A 20248-nucleotide genomic window follows, 5' to 3' on the forward strand; every position below is an offset into this window, starting at 1 on the left:
CTTTCATTATTTCAGTGCAAGTCTGGGTGTGGACACTTATTTCAGATTAAGAGTGTCCAGACACACTGACACCAGTGGTTGCTGCGATCGAGTTGGAAGCAGGCTCTGTAAGCTCTGACACAGTCCACAGGGAATCTCCAAACACTGTTCCATCCAAGCCTGAGAAACACTGTGCCCGACTACTGAAACCCCCAAAATGCCCTCTAGCTCTGAATCTTCCTCTGTGAATTTGAATGCACCAAAAAACCAGAGGAGATCTGTCTCACCACTTCTACAAACAAAATGGTACTTGACCCTGATGGAAGACAACTGATGGCTGTATTACAACAGGTGCAGTTACTGTTGAAACTGAATCTACAGATCCTTCACAACTCCTGTGGCCCCAAACATTTCAACTATAGTAATCACCTGTTATCAATAGAAACTTGAAACTTTAGTCTATAAGGACACACCATCTAATAAAGCAAGACTATATAGATATATTACAATCAAATGATAGATTTTACATTGATGCTCCTTTCCCATTAGTTAAGGCAACAGGAAGTAAATTGATGATAACCCTTCAACCTCAATGAAAGGTGGGGGGAAGGTACTAACATGTCAACAAGTGCCCATCAACTTGTTTAGAGCAGCCATATCATATCAGAGAGCAGCACACAAATTCCATATGGTCAGATTATTATTTAGATTGGGATGGCCAAACTTACTGACCCTCCAAGCCGCATACGACAATCTTCAGAGGCTCGAGAGCCAGGGCACGCCTGCTGGGGTTTGGGGCTTCAGCTCTGTGATGCCATGCCCCATGGGACTGAAGCCCTGAGGGCCTCCCCCCACACTCAGTGGACAGAAGCCAGAGGTGATGCATGTGGGCCATGCCACATGCCTCCCCTCCATTTTTCCCAGAGTTTGCTGGCCCTGCTCAGTCACATGGTGCTGCAGTGCCCCCTCTCTCTGCATGGCAGCTGCTGGAGCTGGCAAACTGGGAACTATGGCCGTGGGGAAAGACAGCAGCAAATAGCTGGGAGCTGTAGGGAGAGCTGCTGCTTTTGCTGCTGTCTCTCCGACCAGAGCTAACACCTGGGAGGAGCCACTGAGGGTAAAAGGGGAGTATGCCTGGGGGGGTGACGAAGGCTGTTATAGGATGCAAATCTTTAAACTGTGCTCCTCCCACTCTCAGCAGGCACCAGTCATCTCTAGCAGAAGCGGCTAGCCCCACCACCCCACTGCAGGGCAGAAGCCCCGAGCTCCCTCTCACAGTTTGGTAGACGGAGAATGGGGAGGTGGTGGTGGGGGCACCAGGAGCTGCACTTTTACAGTTAAAGAGTCGCATACGGCTCACAAGCTGCAGTTTGGCCACCCCTGCCATAGATGTCTCCTCTTGCAAGGGAGGAGTTTGCAGATTTTTGAGGTATTTTTCTGCCTCCTGAGGGGAAATGAATATTATCTTCTCACGTTCTTAATATGGAGCATTGCTGAATATTTAATAAAATGTTTCAATTCCATCTTCCTGGTGAATTGTTTTGCTTTCTTAAAAACTGCCCTCAATGCAGCCACATCATGGGCATAATCTTGAAAGAGCAGTATTTTAACTGCTGTTCTTCCTCTAACAGCTCCTTTTTCCCCTCTGCATTTCTGCGTTATAAGCTCCTAAGTGGTAAACTTCAAGAACTTCACAATCAAACCTCTAGGTCAACCTGCTGGAGCTGGCTTGGGGGCAAGGCCCAGTGTGGCCATTCTGTATCAAAACAAAGATCTATCAGCACATCCAACAACTTAATTAGCAGTTTAGGGACAAATTCAAAGGGTTTACTTCTCTCTGTTCCCTCAGGGACACCTACAATACTGATATTACATCATTGTGAGTAGCTTTCTAGATCAATAGCTTGGTCTCAATAGTCTTGATATCATTACAGTTCTTCGTAACTTGTAATTTGTTCTCTTTGAAATCATCTTCATCTTCAAAATTTCTACATTCTAGTTCACCCATGTATCTAGATTGAGTTTGTAGTGTACTCTGAATCTGTCATAGTTCTCTGTAGGCTGGGAACTCCAAGTTTTATCTGATCTGGCCAGCCCCCTCACCCCCTTCCCCAGGTATCAAGTGTGTATTTTTGGACTGTTTAAATAGATTCTTCTTTTTGATTGTATGCTACTATCGTGTATTTCTCTCTTCACTATATTTTCAGCCCCCCACCCGCCACTTATTTAATTCCTCTTTTTCCCCCCACCATCTTGTTACCCTCCCATGCTTGAAATTTCCTTTCCATTGCTGTATAATATGTACCAAGAAGTGGATTATATAACTTTTGCTGATCAGATACGCAAGAATCATATGCTGCTCAAGAAATATACAATTTCTCATTTATTGTCAAAGCAACTTTATATTCATCCAGAATATTTTAACAATGATGACTCTGATAATTAACTGTGTCTCCTGGAATATAAAATGTCTTAATAACCCTATTAAAAAGAAAAAAAAATACACAGTGCTTAAAGAAAATGTTGACATTACCATGTGCCAGGAGACAGAACTTGAAGCTTGTAAACTGAATAGAGATTGGGTAGGCCTCTTGGTTTCTAGTTGCTTTTATTCTAAAGCAAAGGACATTGCTATATTAATACATAAAAAGTTGAATGTTACTATTCAGAGCACAAAGTCTGACAATGAAGGCAGATTTACTGTCCTCAAGGCTGAAACTGAGGGTTCTCTAATCATTTTTGCCAGTCTCTATAGGCCAACCTAGGATCATTCCAAGTTTTTTCATAAATTTTTATGAGTATAAATGACACGGGCCACCATCCTATTATTATAGCTGGAGACTTTAAGGAAACTCTAGACCCGGTCTCTGAAGGTGGAGAAGATTTATCAGATAAAAACACTAATACTTGTCAGGTTCCATACATGGCTGATTTAGGTTTACAAGATGTGCGGAGATTAAAATTACCCAATTTGCTAAGATTTTAGCAAAAGCTCTTGCTATGTGACTAGTCAATGTTCTCTCACACATTATACACATAAATCAGGTAGGCTTCCTTTGTAATGGACATGGCTCAGATAATTTGCGTCAACTGATTGATATTACTGCAGCTTCCAGAGATTTTAAAGAACTCATAGCTGTCATTACTTTAGATCAGAGATTCTCAAATTTCATTGCAGCCTGACCCTGTCTGACAACAAACATTATCCCAAGAGTGGGGACTGAAGCCTGAGCCCGCCCGAAGCAAAGCCTGAGTCCCACCACCCTGGGCAGGGCGGCCCAAAACCAAAGCCCAAGGGCTTCATCCATGCGCAGGGGGCCTGTAACCTGAACCCCACTGCCCAGGGCTGAGGCCCCTGGGTGGTGGGGCTCAGGCTTTGGCCCCGGGTCCCAGCCAGTCTAACACCAGCCCTGGCAACCCCATTAAAATGGGGTCACAACTCAATTTGGGATCCCAACCCACAGTTTGAGAACTGCTGCTTTAGATGCTGAAAAGGCCTTTGATCACATAACCTGGGACTTTTTTTTCATGTGTTAGCAAAATTCAGATTTGATAACCAGTTCATTGCTTGGTTTAGGCTTTTATATTTTAGCCCGACTTCCAGGGTAGTTACCAATTGTATTATTTCTGCCCCATTCCCATTACAGAGAGGTACAACGCAGTGCTGACCCCTTTCTTCTCTTCTGTTTGCTTTACCTCTAGAACCTGTAGCCATTACCATCCAAGCAAATCAACATGTACATGGTATCAGGGTGAGCCAAAAAGTACAAAATTAATGTTCTAAGCATATGATGCTCTTGTATTTGTATCTAAGCCTGAGGTTACAATTCCTAACCTTTTAACCACTATTAATAGGTTTGGACATCTCTCAACAATTAATTGTGGTAAATCAGAAATCTTAGGCATTGACAAACATGCCCACAAAGGCCTCTTCTCAAATTGGGACTTTCAATGGCAATCCTGTCACATTAAATACTTAGAATACTGATTCCCAATAATATTCAGAACATCCCAAAGATAAGCATAGAACCAATTATTCCCCAAATGGCTAACAATTTGGGGAGATAGTTTGTTAACCCTCAGTTTGTGGGGTAAAATAATATGCTGAAAATGAATGTCCTTCCAGAATTTTGTATGTTCTGAAAGGCCTCCCTATTTCTAGTCCTCAAATTATTTTAAGAAATTCAATAATATTTTCAGAACATTCCTTTAAGGCATGGGTAAGAAAACTTAGACTGGCTCTGAATGAATTACAGTTCCCCCTATTTCTGGGAGAATGTTGTTTCCCAGAACTTGGAAAATTATCACACCTCCTTTTTGTTAAGCCAGGCATCTTTGTCGCTGTTAGATATGACTGTACAGACTCTACCTTGGATTCAGATTGAATGAAAATTAGTATAGCCCCTTTCAGGCATTGTAGGTTCGAACTATAGATTTGATGGCTCCAGAGCTCCCACAATAATGGCAGTGACACAAGCTTCGTCAACCTTGAACAGAAAGTTCTGCTGCCATCAATTCTTCCACACAGAAGCGGTCCTATGGGGGTAATCCTATCCTTAAAATCAGTGGCAAAACCTTGATTTGGAGGGAATGGGTGAAGAGAGGAATTATGACCATCGCAGCTAACTGACAATTGTAAATTTAAACCGTTTGTAAATCTTCCGCAGCATTTGGTTTGTCCAACTCCAGAGCATGGAAATATCTCCAGTTAAATTATTTACTTAGGAATGTATTTGCATTGGGAGCTCCAGTACCTCCAGAACTTTTATTATTTTGAAGGAAACTTCCTGGATTTACTTAGCCACTGGTTTCCTTTTATGACTGAGGCCTGGTCCACACTACAGCGTTAAATCGATTTAAACAGCGTTAAATTGATTTAACGCTGTACCCGTCCACACTACAAGGCATTTAAAATCGATTTTAAGAGGTCTTAAAATCGATTTCTGTACTCCTGCTCAACGAGAGGAGTAGCCCTAAAATCGATATTACTATATCGATTTAGGGTTAGTGTGGACAGAAATCGAAGTTATTGGTCCCATTCTTTTACTGAGCTATTAATTTTGATTTTACTCTGTAGTGTGGACATGGCCTGACTGGCTCAAAAAACACTGCCAAAGATTGATAATTTGAGAGTTGCTTGGAATAGTGATTTGGATATACAACTATATTTGACCCAATGGAATACAATTGTATCTAATGTTAAAAAAGCAATTATAGATCTGTGACTATGTTTTATTCACCAAAAGACACTTTTTCAAACAAACATACTAGTTCCCACATAGACTAATGATAATGGTTCTCATAAATGCACTTACTGCTGTTGGAAATGTGACTCCCTCAGTGCTACATTGGCTCATAAATTTTGGGAGTGCCCCTGTTATCAAGAATTTCTGGTATGAGATGGGTCAGAGGACCCGTTTGATATTAGTTGGAGCTGTCTCCCTTAAGTTTCATTCTTGGATGTATTCCTGATACCTGCAGATTACTGGTAACGATGTGGCATGGTCTCAGCGTGCAGCTCTGGTTGCTAAAAAAATTAATCCAGCAAACATGGAAAACTTGATCCCCACCAAATATTGATGCCTTGCTCAGTGATGTGGCTGATCTTGCAGCTAGTGAATGACTGGCATTCTGCAGAAAGGGAATACCCAAAAAATTCAAAGCAATTTGGGGTGCCTTTTTAAGAGGTATATGATTAATGTCGATCTTGAAGATAGATATGTCGCTTCTTCTCCCCTCCCTCTATCCTAACCCTCTGTATTTACTTTATGTATTATGATGAATCTGGTGTTTCTGTATATTTGTTGTATTTGGAAAGATTAAAATAATAATAAAAAAAAAAGTGTCCACACAGACTTGTATCAAAAGAACAAAAAGTGTTATTTAAATCAGATTGTTATTTTGCTTCCAGTATGTGTAGAGACAAGCTATCAAATTTGTAAGACATTATCTTTTGATTATTCAAATGTCTTTACTGCACTATGAACCCTCAGGTGTTTTGGGCTCTCAGGGTTTGTATACATGGGGATGCTCAGGACAGTTAAGGCAAATCAACTAAAGATGTGAAGTGAATGCTGTAACTTAATCCTCTGGTTTGTCTATGGGAACATTTCTTTCCCAGCAAGCTGGGGTATGAATCTACCCTGCACTAACCTGCCATGCACTAACTGTCCACTGGGCCCTGCTGAGGTGCATTAAGAGTTCATTAGCGCACTCTGATCTAGTCCTGTTTCAAAGAGCACTGGATCAAAGCACGCTAATGAATTGTTAAAGCACATCAGCAGAGTTCACACAAACTAAGGTAAGGTAGGGCAGAGTCATACCCCAGCTTGCTATCAACTCAGGCGAGACCTACACTAAAAAGTTAGGTCGAGACCTACACTAAAAAGTTAGGTCGACCCAGTTACATTGCTCAGAGGTGTGAAAAAATCTATACCCGAGGGGCATAGTTAAGCTGATTTAACCCTCGGTGTAGATAGAACCCTCTCGTCGCTGTAGTGAGTATCTACAATGAAGCACTATAATGGTACATCTGAAGTGCTACTGATGTGTCACAGTAGTGGTTTTAGTGTAGACACTGCCTGAGTCTTTGGGCTTATCTACACTTCCGCTTAAGTCGATGAAAGTTATGCTGCTTGGGGGGAGGAGAGGGGAGGGTGTGTTTTTTTCACACCTTGAGCGATGTAACTTACATTGACTTAAAGCAGTGTCCACACCATGCTATGTCGGCAGGAAATGCTCTCCCACCAACATAGCTTCTGCCTCTCACTGAAGTGGAGTAATTATGCCGACAGGATACTGCTCTCCCATCAGCATACCTCATCTTCACCAGATGCGCTACAGCCAATGTAGCACAGTAGTGCAGACTTGCCCTTTGTGTAGGTAAATTCTAAGTTACAGGGAACTGAGTCTGTTTAAGACCTGAATGACAACACCCACATCTTTAGTTGTTTTGCCTTAAATTTCCTTAGTGTCCCCACGTAGACAAGGCCTCAACATAGCAAGCGTAGCATCCTGAACACTCATCGCTTCAGTAACAGTTTTTATATCACTTTCCACTTTTCTCAAAATGCATGCGTTTTACATCAGACATACCTTTAAAAACAACTGAAACAATTATTTCCTGCTACACATTATACCACTACGGTTTTGTGAAAAAGCCTTCAAACAAGGAAGAAATAGTTAAATGATTTGATGTAGCAGCATGATGCACATCCAGAAGTAGAAACTGAATTACTGTACTCAACAGCAGCTCACTTTCTAGAAGTGGTTATTTTTGACACACACTGTATTCATTAACTTACTCTACAAACTTTCATATGACCGTAGTGTTCTGAGATTTTTTTATAGCTTGTAACAACTTTTTCATAAACTTTAAGTCAATATTCTTAAGCAATCAATCTTCTAGAGAAGCTGAAACAAATCAGATATCCAATTTTTTTATTGCAACTAAAGCAGTGAGGCAAAGTGTACCTCCCTAATAAACACCTATGTTGTCCCTATTTTTTGCAAAGGAAATATGGAATGTTTTAGGGAAATGAACAGCCACTATTCAGATTGCAATGCTGAGAAAAGTTACATGATAGCCAGGTTTCTTAGAGCAGATGATTTTGTTTTGATTGAGTCATCATCACTACCATGAAATTAATTTGCTATTCCATAAACTCAGCCTCACCATGGCAGCCTGTATTCTTATACATTAATGCCAAGACTCATTTATAAACTTGCTTAAGATACTACCCAAAAGTTGGACGTGGAATGTATTAATCTATTTTCCCTGGTATTCCTGGCACCATCAAGATAATGCCTTTTATTTTGCATACTTTTCAAGTGTAACAGAGGCTACTAATGCAAAAAGTAAGTTTCTATTCTTTAAACTGCATATTTTGTTTACAAAATTTAAAATACTAATTAAATATTTTTCCAGGGCTAACTGTACATTGTGATTGTGCTTCAGGTTTGGCACAACAAATTACCAAGTAGAAGCTGTAAAGTTTCAGAATTTTTGGTGTCCTGATTGAAAACACCAGGAAGACAACATGCTTCTCTAGGAAGAAGCTAGCTCCCATCAACTCACTGTATTTCCTAGTAGTCAACTTTGGCTGCAAGTGAATATTACATACTCCATGCTAACAAGAAGAATTAAATAGGAAGAAGAGAAACCTCCATCTCACCTATGCAAGGCACTTGTGTGTATTTGCTTTTCAACACTGGGAGACATTAAAGAACAATGGATGTTCTGTGAGGATTAGATGTTAAAACAAAACATTTACATGGCACCATTCACAGAAGCTACATAACAAGGTGATAGGTGCCTTAGATAGATCCCAAATATAATATTAAATATGATAATGAACTCAAACCCATTGCATCCCACAAAGTGGGTATTCACCCACGAAAGCTCATGCTCCAATACGTCTGTTAGTCTATAAGGTGCCACAGGACTCTTTGCTGCTTTTACAGATCCAGACTAACACGGCTACCCCTCTAATACTTCAAACCCATTTAGCATCCCAAAAAGTATGGCAGTACTGGAACAGCATGATTTGGAGTTTAAGCTTCTTTGACAATGCTTTCCTCTACATCCAAATACCATAAGAGAGACAGATAATACCAGAAAAATTAAAAAAAGGATAGATCTATATCTTTAAAATATTTTACATTCATGCCGTACTAGTCCTGAAAGATAAAAAGCAAAGCAAGGCAGGATGCAGTCACAAATTAATTAGTTTTCCTGTTATGCCCTGCCAATAATCACAGTTCTTTCTTGAAAAAGACCATCTTCCAAGAATACGGGTTAATTCAGCTTCTCTTCAAGTTTAATGCAAGGCCACTTCTGATCTAAAGCTGCATACTCATTTGTTAAAACCACAGTGGTTATCTGATAGTGATAAAGCTGAAGTAACCGAAAAGATAAGTTTTCCACTTCAACTACATTGTTTCAGGTATAGCATTGCTCAGCTCTTTAACTCTTAAGCTTAATAAGAAGCTCCTGAAGCATTCTGGTAGTGGCTATTCTTGATCTATACTGTAGTAATTTACATGCTGCACAAGTGACCAACAATATTGAAAAGGTAACTACAACACAGTGTGAACCTCTTTAGATGATCTCTGCTCTTCAGATGATCTTGTTCTTAGTTTCTCTGTCAAACACCAAAAACTGAACAATCTCAGATCTCTCAACAGATTAGGGAACAAGTTAACGGCCCCAGTCAGATCAGAAAGGAGGATACATTCATCCTGAAATATTAGGGTCTTATGTACACTAGAGAGTTTGCTGGTACAGCATATATTAAATAAATAATTATAAAATGTATGGGGAGATACCTATCTCATAGAATTGGAAGGGACCCTGAAAGGTCATTGAGTCCAGCCCCCTGCCTTCAATAGCAGGACAAAGTACCAATTTCCTCTCAGATCCCTAAGTGCCCCCTCAAGGATTGAACTCACAATCCTGGGTTTAGCAGGCCAATGCTCAAACCACTGAGCTATCCCTCCCCCTATCATTCATATATATTAATTCCCTGAGCAACTTAAGGTATGCTAGCAAAAGGCCTTCCCCACCCCCTTTATAACTTCATCTACACTAGGACCTTTGGCTGGTGAAGCTGTCAGTTAAGGTGTGATTTTGCAAAACTTTAAAGTGTAGACTAGTCCTAGGCTTTTACACCTCTTCTCAGACAGGAATAAGCTATACTGGTATAAGCATCTTTATACCAATTAACCTATCCATGCTGGGGTGGGTTGTACCACTTTAAATACACTAACATGGTTAAAGTGGTACAACTTTTATGTGTAGACAAGGCCTAAGACACCAGTCTCCAGGTTACGCAACTCCAGCAACATTAGAAGAGACCTATGAAATTTCACACTTACTGACTATGCTGTCTAATGACTACAAAACTTTCATTTCATCAGAGCCAGAACAGAAACTGACATTTTGCATTATCTAAATGCAGCTTAAATTGTTCAATGAATCAGTAATTCTCTGGAGGCTAGGAAGTAGTAAAGTCAACTTAACTGGATATTTAACCAAAAAGCTTTATGAGAGACAGCAGAAGATCAAAGTTCTTTTCTATGCTCCACCATAGGTAGAGAAGACAGCAAGACTAACAGTTCTTTTGTAAATTTTACTCACACATAAACTGCTTTACTTCACAGAACAAATTCCTTTGGCATTTATAACTCAGGATTAAATAAAACCCTATCAGGATTAAATAAAACCCTATGAAAATAAGGAGCATATATGGAATAGCAGCCATACAAGTCTTTTTTTGAAAATCAATTTTCCCCCCTTCAGAAATTAATATGGATAAAATTGTCAATTTTAAATGTGTTGAAACTCAGATGTGACTTACTTAAATTTGTAGATCAAATTCATCCATAGAACTATTTGCATAATTTTTGTCAGCATATTAAGGCCCTGATTTGGCAAGATACTTATGTGTAACTTTAGGTACATGAGCAGTTCCATTGACTTAGTGGCACTACTTAAATGCTTAATGTTAGGCCTGAGTTTAAGTACCCTTGCTGAATAGGGGCCTAAATGCAAAGTCTGGCAGTTTAAAAGAAGTAGCAGCCGAAGTCCTGATTCAGTATGACTTTATGAGCGTGTTCTTCTTCCAGTTCTGGAGAAAGGAAAGATATTCTGGTTGTGCACTGTTGCTGAAGGAGGCATAGGAATATCCACTTGGTTCAAAGTGAGAGTCACAAAAAAATATTCATTAGGGATACAGAAGTGTTTATTCAGTCTTTTAATTAATAAAAAGGGTGGAGTTTGTTTTTGTGTTGTGTGTGCAGGTCCAATGGGTCTTACAACCCTGTTTTTCTCAACTTCTCTTTGTGCTTTTGTTCAGGATGACACACACAATTCAGGGTCTGACTTGTGAGGCTTTTCTGGAAATGAAAGCTGACAGTTCTAATGTGGATATTAACAGCTAGATTGATAATCACCATCTTGATATCCATGCAGCTCATTACTGCATTTTTAACATGCTGAGCACGAATATTCTTCAGTGGACTTTTCATTAGTAATAAAGCAGCAGAGGCTGGCGACAGCTGAAAGTTGGGAGGCAAAGCTGACATGTAAAGGTGCATTTAAAGCCAATTTGGCCATGAAAGACCTGTGTAGGATCTGGAGCAAAAAGGTGAAACTACACAAAAGTACAGATTTTTCAAATCTGTGTACTTCCAATTTTCTTATAAGGATGTGAAATCTAGACATTGCTTAAACAAGACATCAGGAGGGGGAGACATTTTATATGAGTTGCCAGAGGTGACTACTGGTATAATATGGTTTGATTTTAACAGTAATATGGATGTATCATTAAGAACTGACCTTGAGAGGATTGAAGACATCATTGGCCATTGCTGGCTGGCCCTTTTTGGTCACATTGCCTGCCTCAGAGATAATGTCCCTGCACATCATGCTCTGAAGATTGGACTTGAGGACAGGAAGGGTCACAGACTGATGATGGCTATGCTGTCACCTGCCAATAAACTGGCACCAGATCAGCAATAACCCTGTGGAGCTCTTAGACCACCTAGACCAAAGTCATATAGTGTGGTCACAGACACTAAGCACTACAGACCTCCACTGTATAGGTGTGTTATTGCAAACATTCTACTGCATATGAAAATCAAAACAGGACAGGCAAGTCCCATTCTAGAAAACCTCCCCTATGGGAAAACACATATTGCAGTGCTGACAGCCTTTATCAACTGGGCTAAAATATAGACTACAAAATTACTTTTCCTAGGTGTTACTGCTTCAAGTCCACTGAAAAGAATGAGCTAAAGAATGGAAAATGTGTTGAGAGAGATTGGGGGGAAAAAAGCATTTAATAAATAACTTATTAAGTTACCATGTAACTTGTTTCAAAAGTCCCTCATGGAGAGTGTCAGATAAACTGAGCTTGCCTCATGATGTCCTATCTTCCCTGATAGCCCAACGACAGTGCCTCATTATACCCAGTGACTTTGCTCTCTTCAATAACACCCATTCATGCTTGTCCCCAGAAGGATATTTGGGTATATCGGTCAGGACCTGAGACCCTTCACATCCTATTCCTTGTAGCCAAGCATGGGTATGTGATTGGACTTCCTGACCATGAGGTTCAGACATTGGACTGGCATTCTGCTTGCTTAACAAAGGTTATTGAAGATCTGAAATAGCTCCCTCTCACTGACAGGATCGGCCTGACCAGCTCAGCCTCTTTCCCACCTGCCCCTCCTCCTGGCTCCTTCTAATGCATCCTTTCACTCGGAACCAGTGATGATACATTCATGGCTGGATTCGGTACCCACTTTCACTCTCTTTGTTCTCTCCTTGGCTTGCAAGACCCTTGCTGTCAGTCTCAACTAATGGTCCAGATTCTGGTTCCCAGCCATTATTCATTGTATCCACATGCAGGCAGCAGTGCAATATCCAGGAGTTTCATGTTGGTTTTGCAAGGGACAGAATTCAGAAAACCAGGACATGAGATAGGATAAATGGATGTCCCACTGTTATGAGCTCCAGCAGCAACACGCTCTGTGGTATCATCATTCTCATCTTGGAGGCAGCTATCTGATGACAGATATGAATGTTGAACTCATAATTTGTTTAACACAAGACTAAACTGCATCAAAATGTATTCCCTGCTGTCATGTTCACATAGTCTGAGCTTTTACCACAGCAGGCCTGGATAGGTGCCTGAAGATCTGGGACTGTGGACCAGGACAGGAAGGATATCCTTTGTGAGTGTAGGAATTTTGTGTAGTGTACTAAGGGTGAAGCATAGACCCTCAACAACATTACAATATAAACTGCTTGTTTCTTCCTAATGGCATACATTTCTTGGAAATCTGCTCAGTCATGGACTGAATCTTGGCTGAATTTTTGGGAGTGGGATATGCCAGTTATAGTTGACGTAAGCAGCATTTCTGATGGTATATCTTCGCAGGTTAATCGTCCCGTCAGGTTTACAATCAATGGTGAGTGAAGTGTGTCTCATGACCCTGCAGGGGTGGGAGGGAAGGGTTTAAGATTAAACATAAAACTACTTTACTGTACTGATGGGAGTGGGCAGATTGTCAGAGCAAAGGTCTGTGGATTTCTTAGTGAAGATCTTACTGCATGCCTGTTAAGGCTTGGGTATCAGAAGATCCCATTTGGGCCTTGGTCCATGTTATACAACCAGTGACAGAGAGGAGAGGTCTTCGTCACTGATAGTTCACTTTCTCTTCCCCCTTTGAGCCTCTACCAGGATATGTTGTCTTTAGACAATAGGTGACATTTTCAAAAGCACAAAGTAATTTAGGCTCTTAAGTCTCAAGTGCCTAAGTCATTTTTTAAAAATTGGACTTACACTGTTAAGTCACTGAGGGTATGTCTGCACATTGAATGGCAGTGCGTCTCAGAGCCTGTGTCCACAGACTCAAACTGGCAGGGCTCACGCTACGCTGCTAAAAACAGCTGTGCAGATTTTATGACTCAGGATGGAACTTGGACTCTGAAGCTCACACCCAACCCTAAGCTTCAAGGCTTGAGCTCTAGCTGGAGCTACAAAGTCTACACAGCTATTTTTAGCCCCCACAGTGCAATCCTAAATCTGTTGACCCAGACTCTGAGCCTTGCTGCTGCAAGTTGCTGCTTGCTGTGTAAACACACGCTTAGGTACTATTTTACTCAACATCTTTCTTAAGTACAATCCAGTAAAGTAGCAGTCGCGGTTGCTCTGCATATGCAGTGGTATCTGTCCTCAAAAGTTCCTCCCCCCAGCAAAGGCTTGATTTTCAAATTAAACATATGCAAATGTGCACCTACTTTACTTGTGCAATTACTGTTGCAAGCCCTATTCTGGTACCTGTGTGACAAAATACTTCGTTAGGGCCTGTCTACACTGGCAATTTACAGCACTGCAACTTTCTCGCTCAGTGGTGTGAAAACACACACCTGAGTGCAGCAAGTTTCAGCGCTGTAAACTGTGCTGCCAGCACTGGGAACTACACTCCTCATGGAAGTGGGTTTTTAGAGCACTGGGCGAGCTCTCTTCCAGCGCTGTGCCGCAACCGCACGAGCCACGTTAAAGCACTGCTGCATTTAGCGTTGCCAGTGTAGACTAGCCCTTATATACACCTAATTTAGGCTCTAAATGACAGACAATGTGTTTTGACACTTCTATCAACATACCAAAGTAATGCTAACATTTAAACACAATATGCTGATCTACAATAACCCTTTCACATCATACATGTACAATAGGTTGGGAATTGCTTTCTCCTATCTTTATAAAAAATATACAATCAAGGAGATACTGTACACGTATTTGCATTTGGGATTCATTTGAATAAATAATTTTACTTGATCTTCCTACTGAAATCACACCATGCAATCTCTCACCCTACCTGGATGTCCCCAATTTTCTGTCCAATCATTGTAAAATAATACAATCAATCAGAGACCTCACAGGGAAAATAAGTTTTCTTGCAGAAGCTCCCCTTTTTTCCTCCAAAGTACTAAAAATACTCCACCATTATCAACACTAATTTCCAGGCTAGAAATACATGCAATGACTACAGCCTACAAAATCTTTTGACTGATCCAATGAAGTTAGTTACACAGACATATTTACTTATAGTCATGAAAACTATAATAAAACGAATCTGTGCAATATTGCATTTTAAAAGGGTTTAAAATATCTTTCTTCTTTAAGACGTGACTACAAAAATGTTGTTTGCCATTCCATATTTACTGTCTCTCAATAATTTACATATAAAATATGCCAGGATAAAAGATAAATAGTATCTTTTTTCTGACTGCCCACCCTACAAACTCAACCTGGGAACTGAAAATCAAGCTATATTTTTTTCCCCTTGTGCTTCATCACCTGTAAGAGAGATTCTACTGATCAAATTTTGCCCTCAGAGACAGCTGCACAAACCACTGCTTTTCAATGTAGTTGCATGGTGTAAATGACTACCTTGTAATTGGAACTTAATAAGCAATTCTGTTTATGATGCACAAGGAGGAACAGACTCCAATTCTGTCTCTCAGCTTTATTGGCTCTGCAGAATAAAAGGTAGTAAAAAACAATAATTAAAGTAATTAAATCCAACTCTGAATACACACCAGGAACAGATCTGTTGAGTATAAAATGTGTCATTTTTACATTTGTCAACTGTCTCTTTAGGGTCTCTACTTAAATTCATGTTTATGGGGGTTCAGCAGTGTAACAATATCAAAAATGCCTGACTATAAGGAAACAGCATTTTTTAAATCTCAATCTTACGGCTTGTCTATCTACAAGTTTTGGACCACTTTAACTATACCAATTTTGAAGCAGATGCAGTTAAAGCAGTATAACTCCCTAATGTGAGTACAGTTATACTTGTATAAAGGAGCTCATACTGGTATAGTTCAAGAGGAATGAGCTGTACTGGTATAAACACCTTCATATACCAGCATAACTGCTTCCAGCCTAGAAAGTGTACCATTTTAAATCCATCACTGTAAAATCACACCAGTAACCGAACTAGCTGAATCAGTACAAGATCTCTATGTAGACCAGGCCTTAGAAATACAGAATCAATTAGTAAGACTTGGAGATATTTAAAACTTACTATATTTATATAATGAATGCAACAAAAGCCCAGAATTCCCTTTCTGACATGAAGAAGTACTTGCCAAAAAATGAAGCATTTAAAGCAAAATTAAAATCATAATTAGCTCTTAAGTATGTTGCCTTGATTAGGTCCTTGCTTTCTGTGACATTAGGCATAGATATATTTGTACTGTATTGTGAGACTGCCTTTTATGTTTAATTTACCTAACTTGTGTTTGGTAACAATGTCCCTTGTAAATCAATTGCTGCATTCCAGCCTCTCTTAAAAAGTAAAAATTAAGCCATTTCCACTGAGGTAACCACCAAGATAAACTTGCTTCCATCCAGAAATTTTCAAATCAGTGCTATAGTATCATCTGACTTAAAGGAATGCTCAGTAAGTCCTTTAATCACTATTTCTAGATCCTGAGACATTGTTAATTAGCACATTGAAGATTCCAGTGTTTTGCAATACCCGAGTCTCTTAAGATGGGACCTTCTACTTCCAAGTTTCAATCTCTCTGTGTCCCTATCAGCCAGGATCCAACTCCCAAGACTGGTATAAGAAATCTGACCTGGCACCATTGACAAGTCCATCTCAGTCTGCTCTATAACAACTATGAATTTTAGGTAAAGGCTCAAATGGCAAACAGACACAGTCTAATTGTTCTCAGGTGAAGGCTCACATGGAACAAATCAAGTTCATCTAGGATAACTGATTTAATGCATATCTTTCATTCCCCCGGGGCTGCAAACTATTACCATTTGTTGCAGTAATTATTATTCATAATATTCTAGCCTGCCTCAGAAATGTTTTCTCAATTATTTATTCATCAAGCCTTTGAGCTTGGAAAACTAAGAACATAGTGGGCTTCTGTAGGTGCTTTTTTCTACTGTTATCCCATGTTGACTAAGTAGTGCATATCTGCATACGCAAATCAGGAAATTAGATGCAAAATTACCATATGTACATAAATCCATTGATCTGTTAATCTAGTTAAGGATGTTCATGGCAGAGGATGCAGGCTATCATAGCTGCCCACAACCCATAGCATCAAGACAAGCTGTAAGAGCATATTCAAGTAGCTTCATGGAGCTACCACTGGACTCCCTCACTTCAAGAAGCATATTATCTTGTGTTGAGTGGGAATAGAGAGAGTGAGACACCAAGCAAGAGCAAAATAAGAACCAAAAATAAAATTTTAAACCATTAAAAAAAATAAATAAAAGAGAGCGGGAGAGAGAGCCAGTAAAGCACTAGAGAGAGCAAAAAGTGGAAAAAGTGGCACATCCAACTGATGGTAGGGTGTGGTAGCTCCACCAGAAAAAAAAAATTGGGAGGCACTATCCCAGCCACAGCTATTAAAGGAATAAACTGAGAGCAAATCATGTTCCCACACAGAACCGACTTATCAAATGTAGATGCCAATCAGCTCTGAGAAGTCACTGTGATAAATTGTTACTCAAACACGAAATAAAATGCTCTCTCTTTGTCATTAAAAGATAACATTTAAGATTACTGTATTCTGACTGACCCGTAGGTAGGGTAATATTCAAGACAACTGGTGGCAAAGCTGCATTGTTTATCAAACCCATATTAAAAAATAATATCCATTTGATTATAATTTCATAAAAAAAAGCTATTGATAAAGCAAATATAACCACATCATTGTCAACGGACACACAATCTGCCATTCAGATGCTTTACAAAGAAAGGGAGTGGACAAAGGCATAGTTGATTCATACTGCTTTTTGTCAGTAACAGAAAATATTACTAGCTCTTTTTGCTTTGCTTAATTTCTCCCAGTTGTTCTTCCTCTAGCATTCTTTGTTTAATTTCTATAATTTCTAATTTTTTTTCTTTAGGCTCCTTGATTTTTCTGAAGACCATTACCTTTCACCTGCACTATGCACAATCTAGACACCTTTCCCCCAAGCACTGCCTGATTTGCAATACATGGGAGAAAATATGAATTGAACAAAAGTTTTCCAGTATTTCTGATTCAACTTTTTAAACCAAACAGCAAGTGGAAGACTCTGGTGCCACTGTAAGTGGCTACTTCTGTGATATGAGGACTGGAGAGAAACAAGGACTTAAATTTGGCATGTGATAGTGGGAAACTTGCTTTCTCAATGTCTTTTCAATCTGGCCTCCCACCAATTCAGAAGAATCCCAGATACCCATCTGTAGTATTACCAATCCCTCACATTAAAAAATTGTAAGTCACACCACTCAAAATCATAAGATTGGTTTAAATCCAGGAGATTTAAATTTGGGGCTTATTTTTATTTATTATCTGGTTTCTGAGCCATTAGGGTGCAGTCAGGGGACATTTTCAAGATTTTCTCCACAACCACCAGGATTTTTTTTTTAAATGAAAGCTAAGATTTTTATATATTCAGATTGGATCAGGAGCCAGAGTTATAAGAAAATTACCCAATATTATAAAGCTCATAATAGAATCACAACAGTTAGCAACACTAATAGGCTGTTTCTTTGCTCTTACACAGTAACACTTTTCTGGTGGCACCAACAGAAATATCTTAAAACCGACTGGGACAAAATGTTTCCTGCCACCAGAAAATTGCTGCTATGCAGTATAGATGTGATCACACCCAAATTGTGGTGAAAACCCAATGCAACACATATCCTGGAATATCTTATTTCTTAATTAAGACATCTGGTTTCTAGAACAGACATCAATATCATATTTTCATGTCTCCATTACTCCAATCTCCAGTTGCATCAAACTAGCTATCTATTACAAGGTAATTCTATTGCAGTCTCCCTCAATTAAGCATCCTAGAATTTACAGCTGTGTAGTTCTTTACTTGCACACACACTTGATATGGAATAGGGAGCATTACCTTCCCTGAGAAAGTTAAAGTGGCAAATCCCATAATATTGATAATGTGAAAGATATAGATGAAAGGGTATGGAATCTAAAAGAATGTCTTCAAAAACAGATTATAAAGAGATCGTTTGCTCTTAGCCCCAAAAGAAAGCAATATGCACATACTTCAGGAGTACAAATTGGCTCCATCCATTCAAGGTGCTGTTCAAGCCTGTCCAACAAAGATTGACTGGCATCACAAAAACACTTAAAGCCATTGTTTCTTAAAGTTTTTTCTTTAATAGGAAAAAATTACAAAAGAAAAAAAACAGCTGATCTGTTAACAAAACCCGGAAGAAAACTGTCATGTTCTCTGGTCTAACATTTACAATGGAGTTCTGACTAGAGATTAGGGTACTTTTAAACCTATTGTAATTCAGGATATGATGTTATAATTTAGGGGACAGGGACAGTTTAGTCCACAACATCTATTCATACGTGCAAAGGAGAGCAAGAACTGGAATGAAGAAAACTTTCATACTCCACACTTTTGGATTATTCCTTACGCTAAACTAGCTCATCTTTTGTGTATTACAACTCTTTCACCTGTATTACAACTTTAAACTCGATGACAAACAAATATCACTGAATTTAGTTCCATTAGAAGATGAATACACATCAGGCTGACTCACTCTCACCACCCTCCAGGCAGTGACTACGTTTTATATCAAGCCTATTTTAGACACCACTGAAAATGATATTTAATACCTTTTACCCAAATTATATCACTACCTACTTCACTAGTGATTTAAATAACCACAGATAAATTGGAGAATTTGAAGTGAATTCCAGGCGCGCCAAAACCCCCAAAACAAACAAAGCAAATAAAATATTCAATTAGCTAGTCTTCTTACCTTGTTCTTTTATCTGACGAATTTGCTTCACAGTTTCTTTCAAGATTGCACATTTATCAGGTTTAAAGTTAAAGTTGTCAATATCGTTAAAATTTGCAAATATCAGCTCTGCAAGTTCTTCTATGTATTTATTCTCTTGCTCACGATTACGTTTCTCAGTGCTTCTTTTAGGGCTGAAAGAGGAGTTTAAAATGTGGTATTTTTAACAATAGCTTGTTCACCTTCTGATGACTGACAGTTCATAGTTGAGATTAGGATTTTGAAGAATATTGAACAACATCAAAGAAATAAAACAAAAAAAACCTCATCGACCTGCTGTTTCTTGAGTAACAATGTCTATGTTAGAACAATTAATTAGCTCAAAAGTGAACATTTTAAAAAGAACACTGTCCACTTGTTTGTCAGCTTTTGGAGATGGGTTTCAAAATTGAAAAAAAAATATGCAAAAAAAGTTTAAGCAAAATACAAATACACTTCCCTGCCATGTTAAGACTTCAAGCAAAACAACATTTTGTTAGTATATGAGAAAGTGAAACTGCCCAGAAACAAAAGTTAAACCAACCAACCTATTTCCATTGTCCAATCCATGTGAAATGCAAAGATTAACCACTAGCATAAATGCTAAATACTAAGAGTTTTTAAATTCTTTCAGTTTTAATAAAGTAATTGAGGTCATTTTTTATTATTATTTTATGTTAGAAGTCTCTAAAATTTCATAAAAGACAAATGGGCAAATCCTACACTGCAGTTTGAAATGACTGAAGAATTCCCCTTCATACTGAGTGTCAGAGAAAGCTATTTATACAAGCTACCCAGTCTTTATCCAGATGGCAACATGAACTGTACCCAGGGCCGGCTTTAGCAAGTGCAAGGCCCGATTCATGGGGCTTGTACTTACTGGGCAGTGCTCCGAGTCTTCGGCGGCACTTCGGATTGC

The 20248-nt window shown here is 39.2% G+C and overlaps 1 protein-coding gene across 8 annotated transcripts in view; it reads right to left on the reverse strand.

Annotated features, from left to right (window-relative positions):
* NCOA2 (nuclear receptor coactivator 2) overlaps positions 1-20248 on the reverse strand; it is a 260761-nt gene that overhangs the window by 84601 nt on the left and 155912 nt on the right. For all 8 annotated transcript variants that reach the window (XM_030553256.1, XM_030553257.1, XM_030553254.1 and 5 more), the window contains one exon: positions 19312-19484. In XM_030553256.1, coding sequence (XP_030409116.1) covers positions 19312-19484 — 173 coding nt within the window. The remainder of the gene's footprint in view (positions 1-19311; positions 19485-20248) is intronic.

The sequence above is a fragment of the Gopherus evgoodei genome, chromosome 2 (assembly GCF_007399415.2).
Source record: "Gopherus evgoodei ecotype Sinaloan lineage chromosome 2, rGopEvg1_v1.p, whole genome shotgun sequence".
Lineage (NCBI taxonomy): Eukaryota > Metazoa > Chordata > Testudines > Testudinidae > Gopherus > Gopherus evgoodei.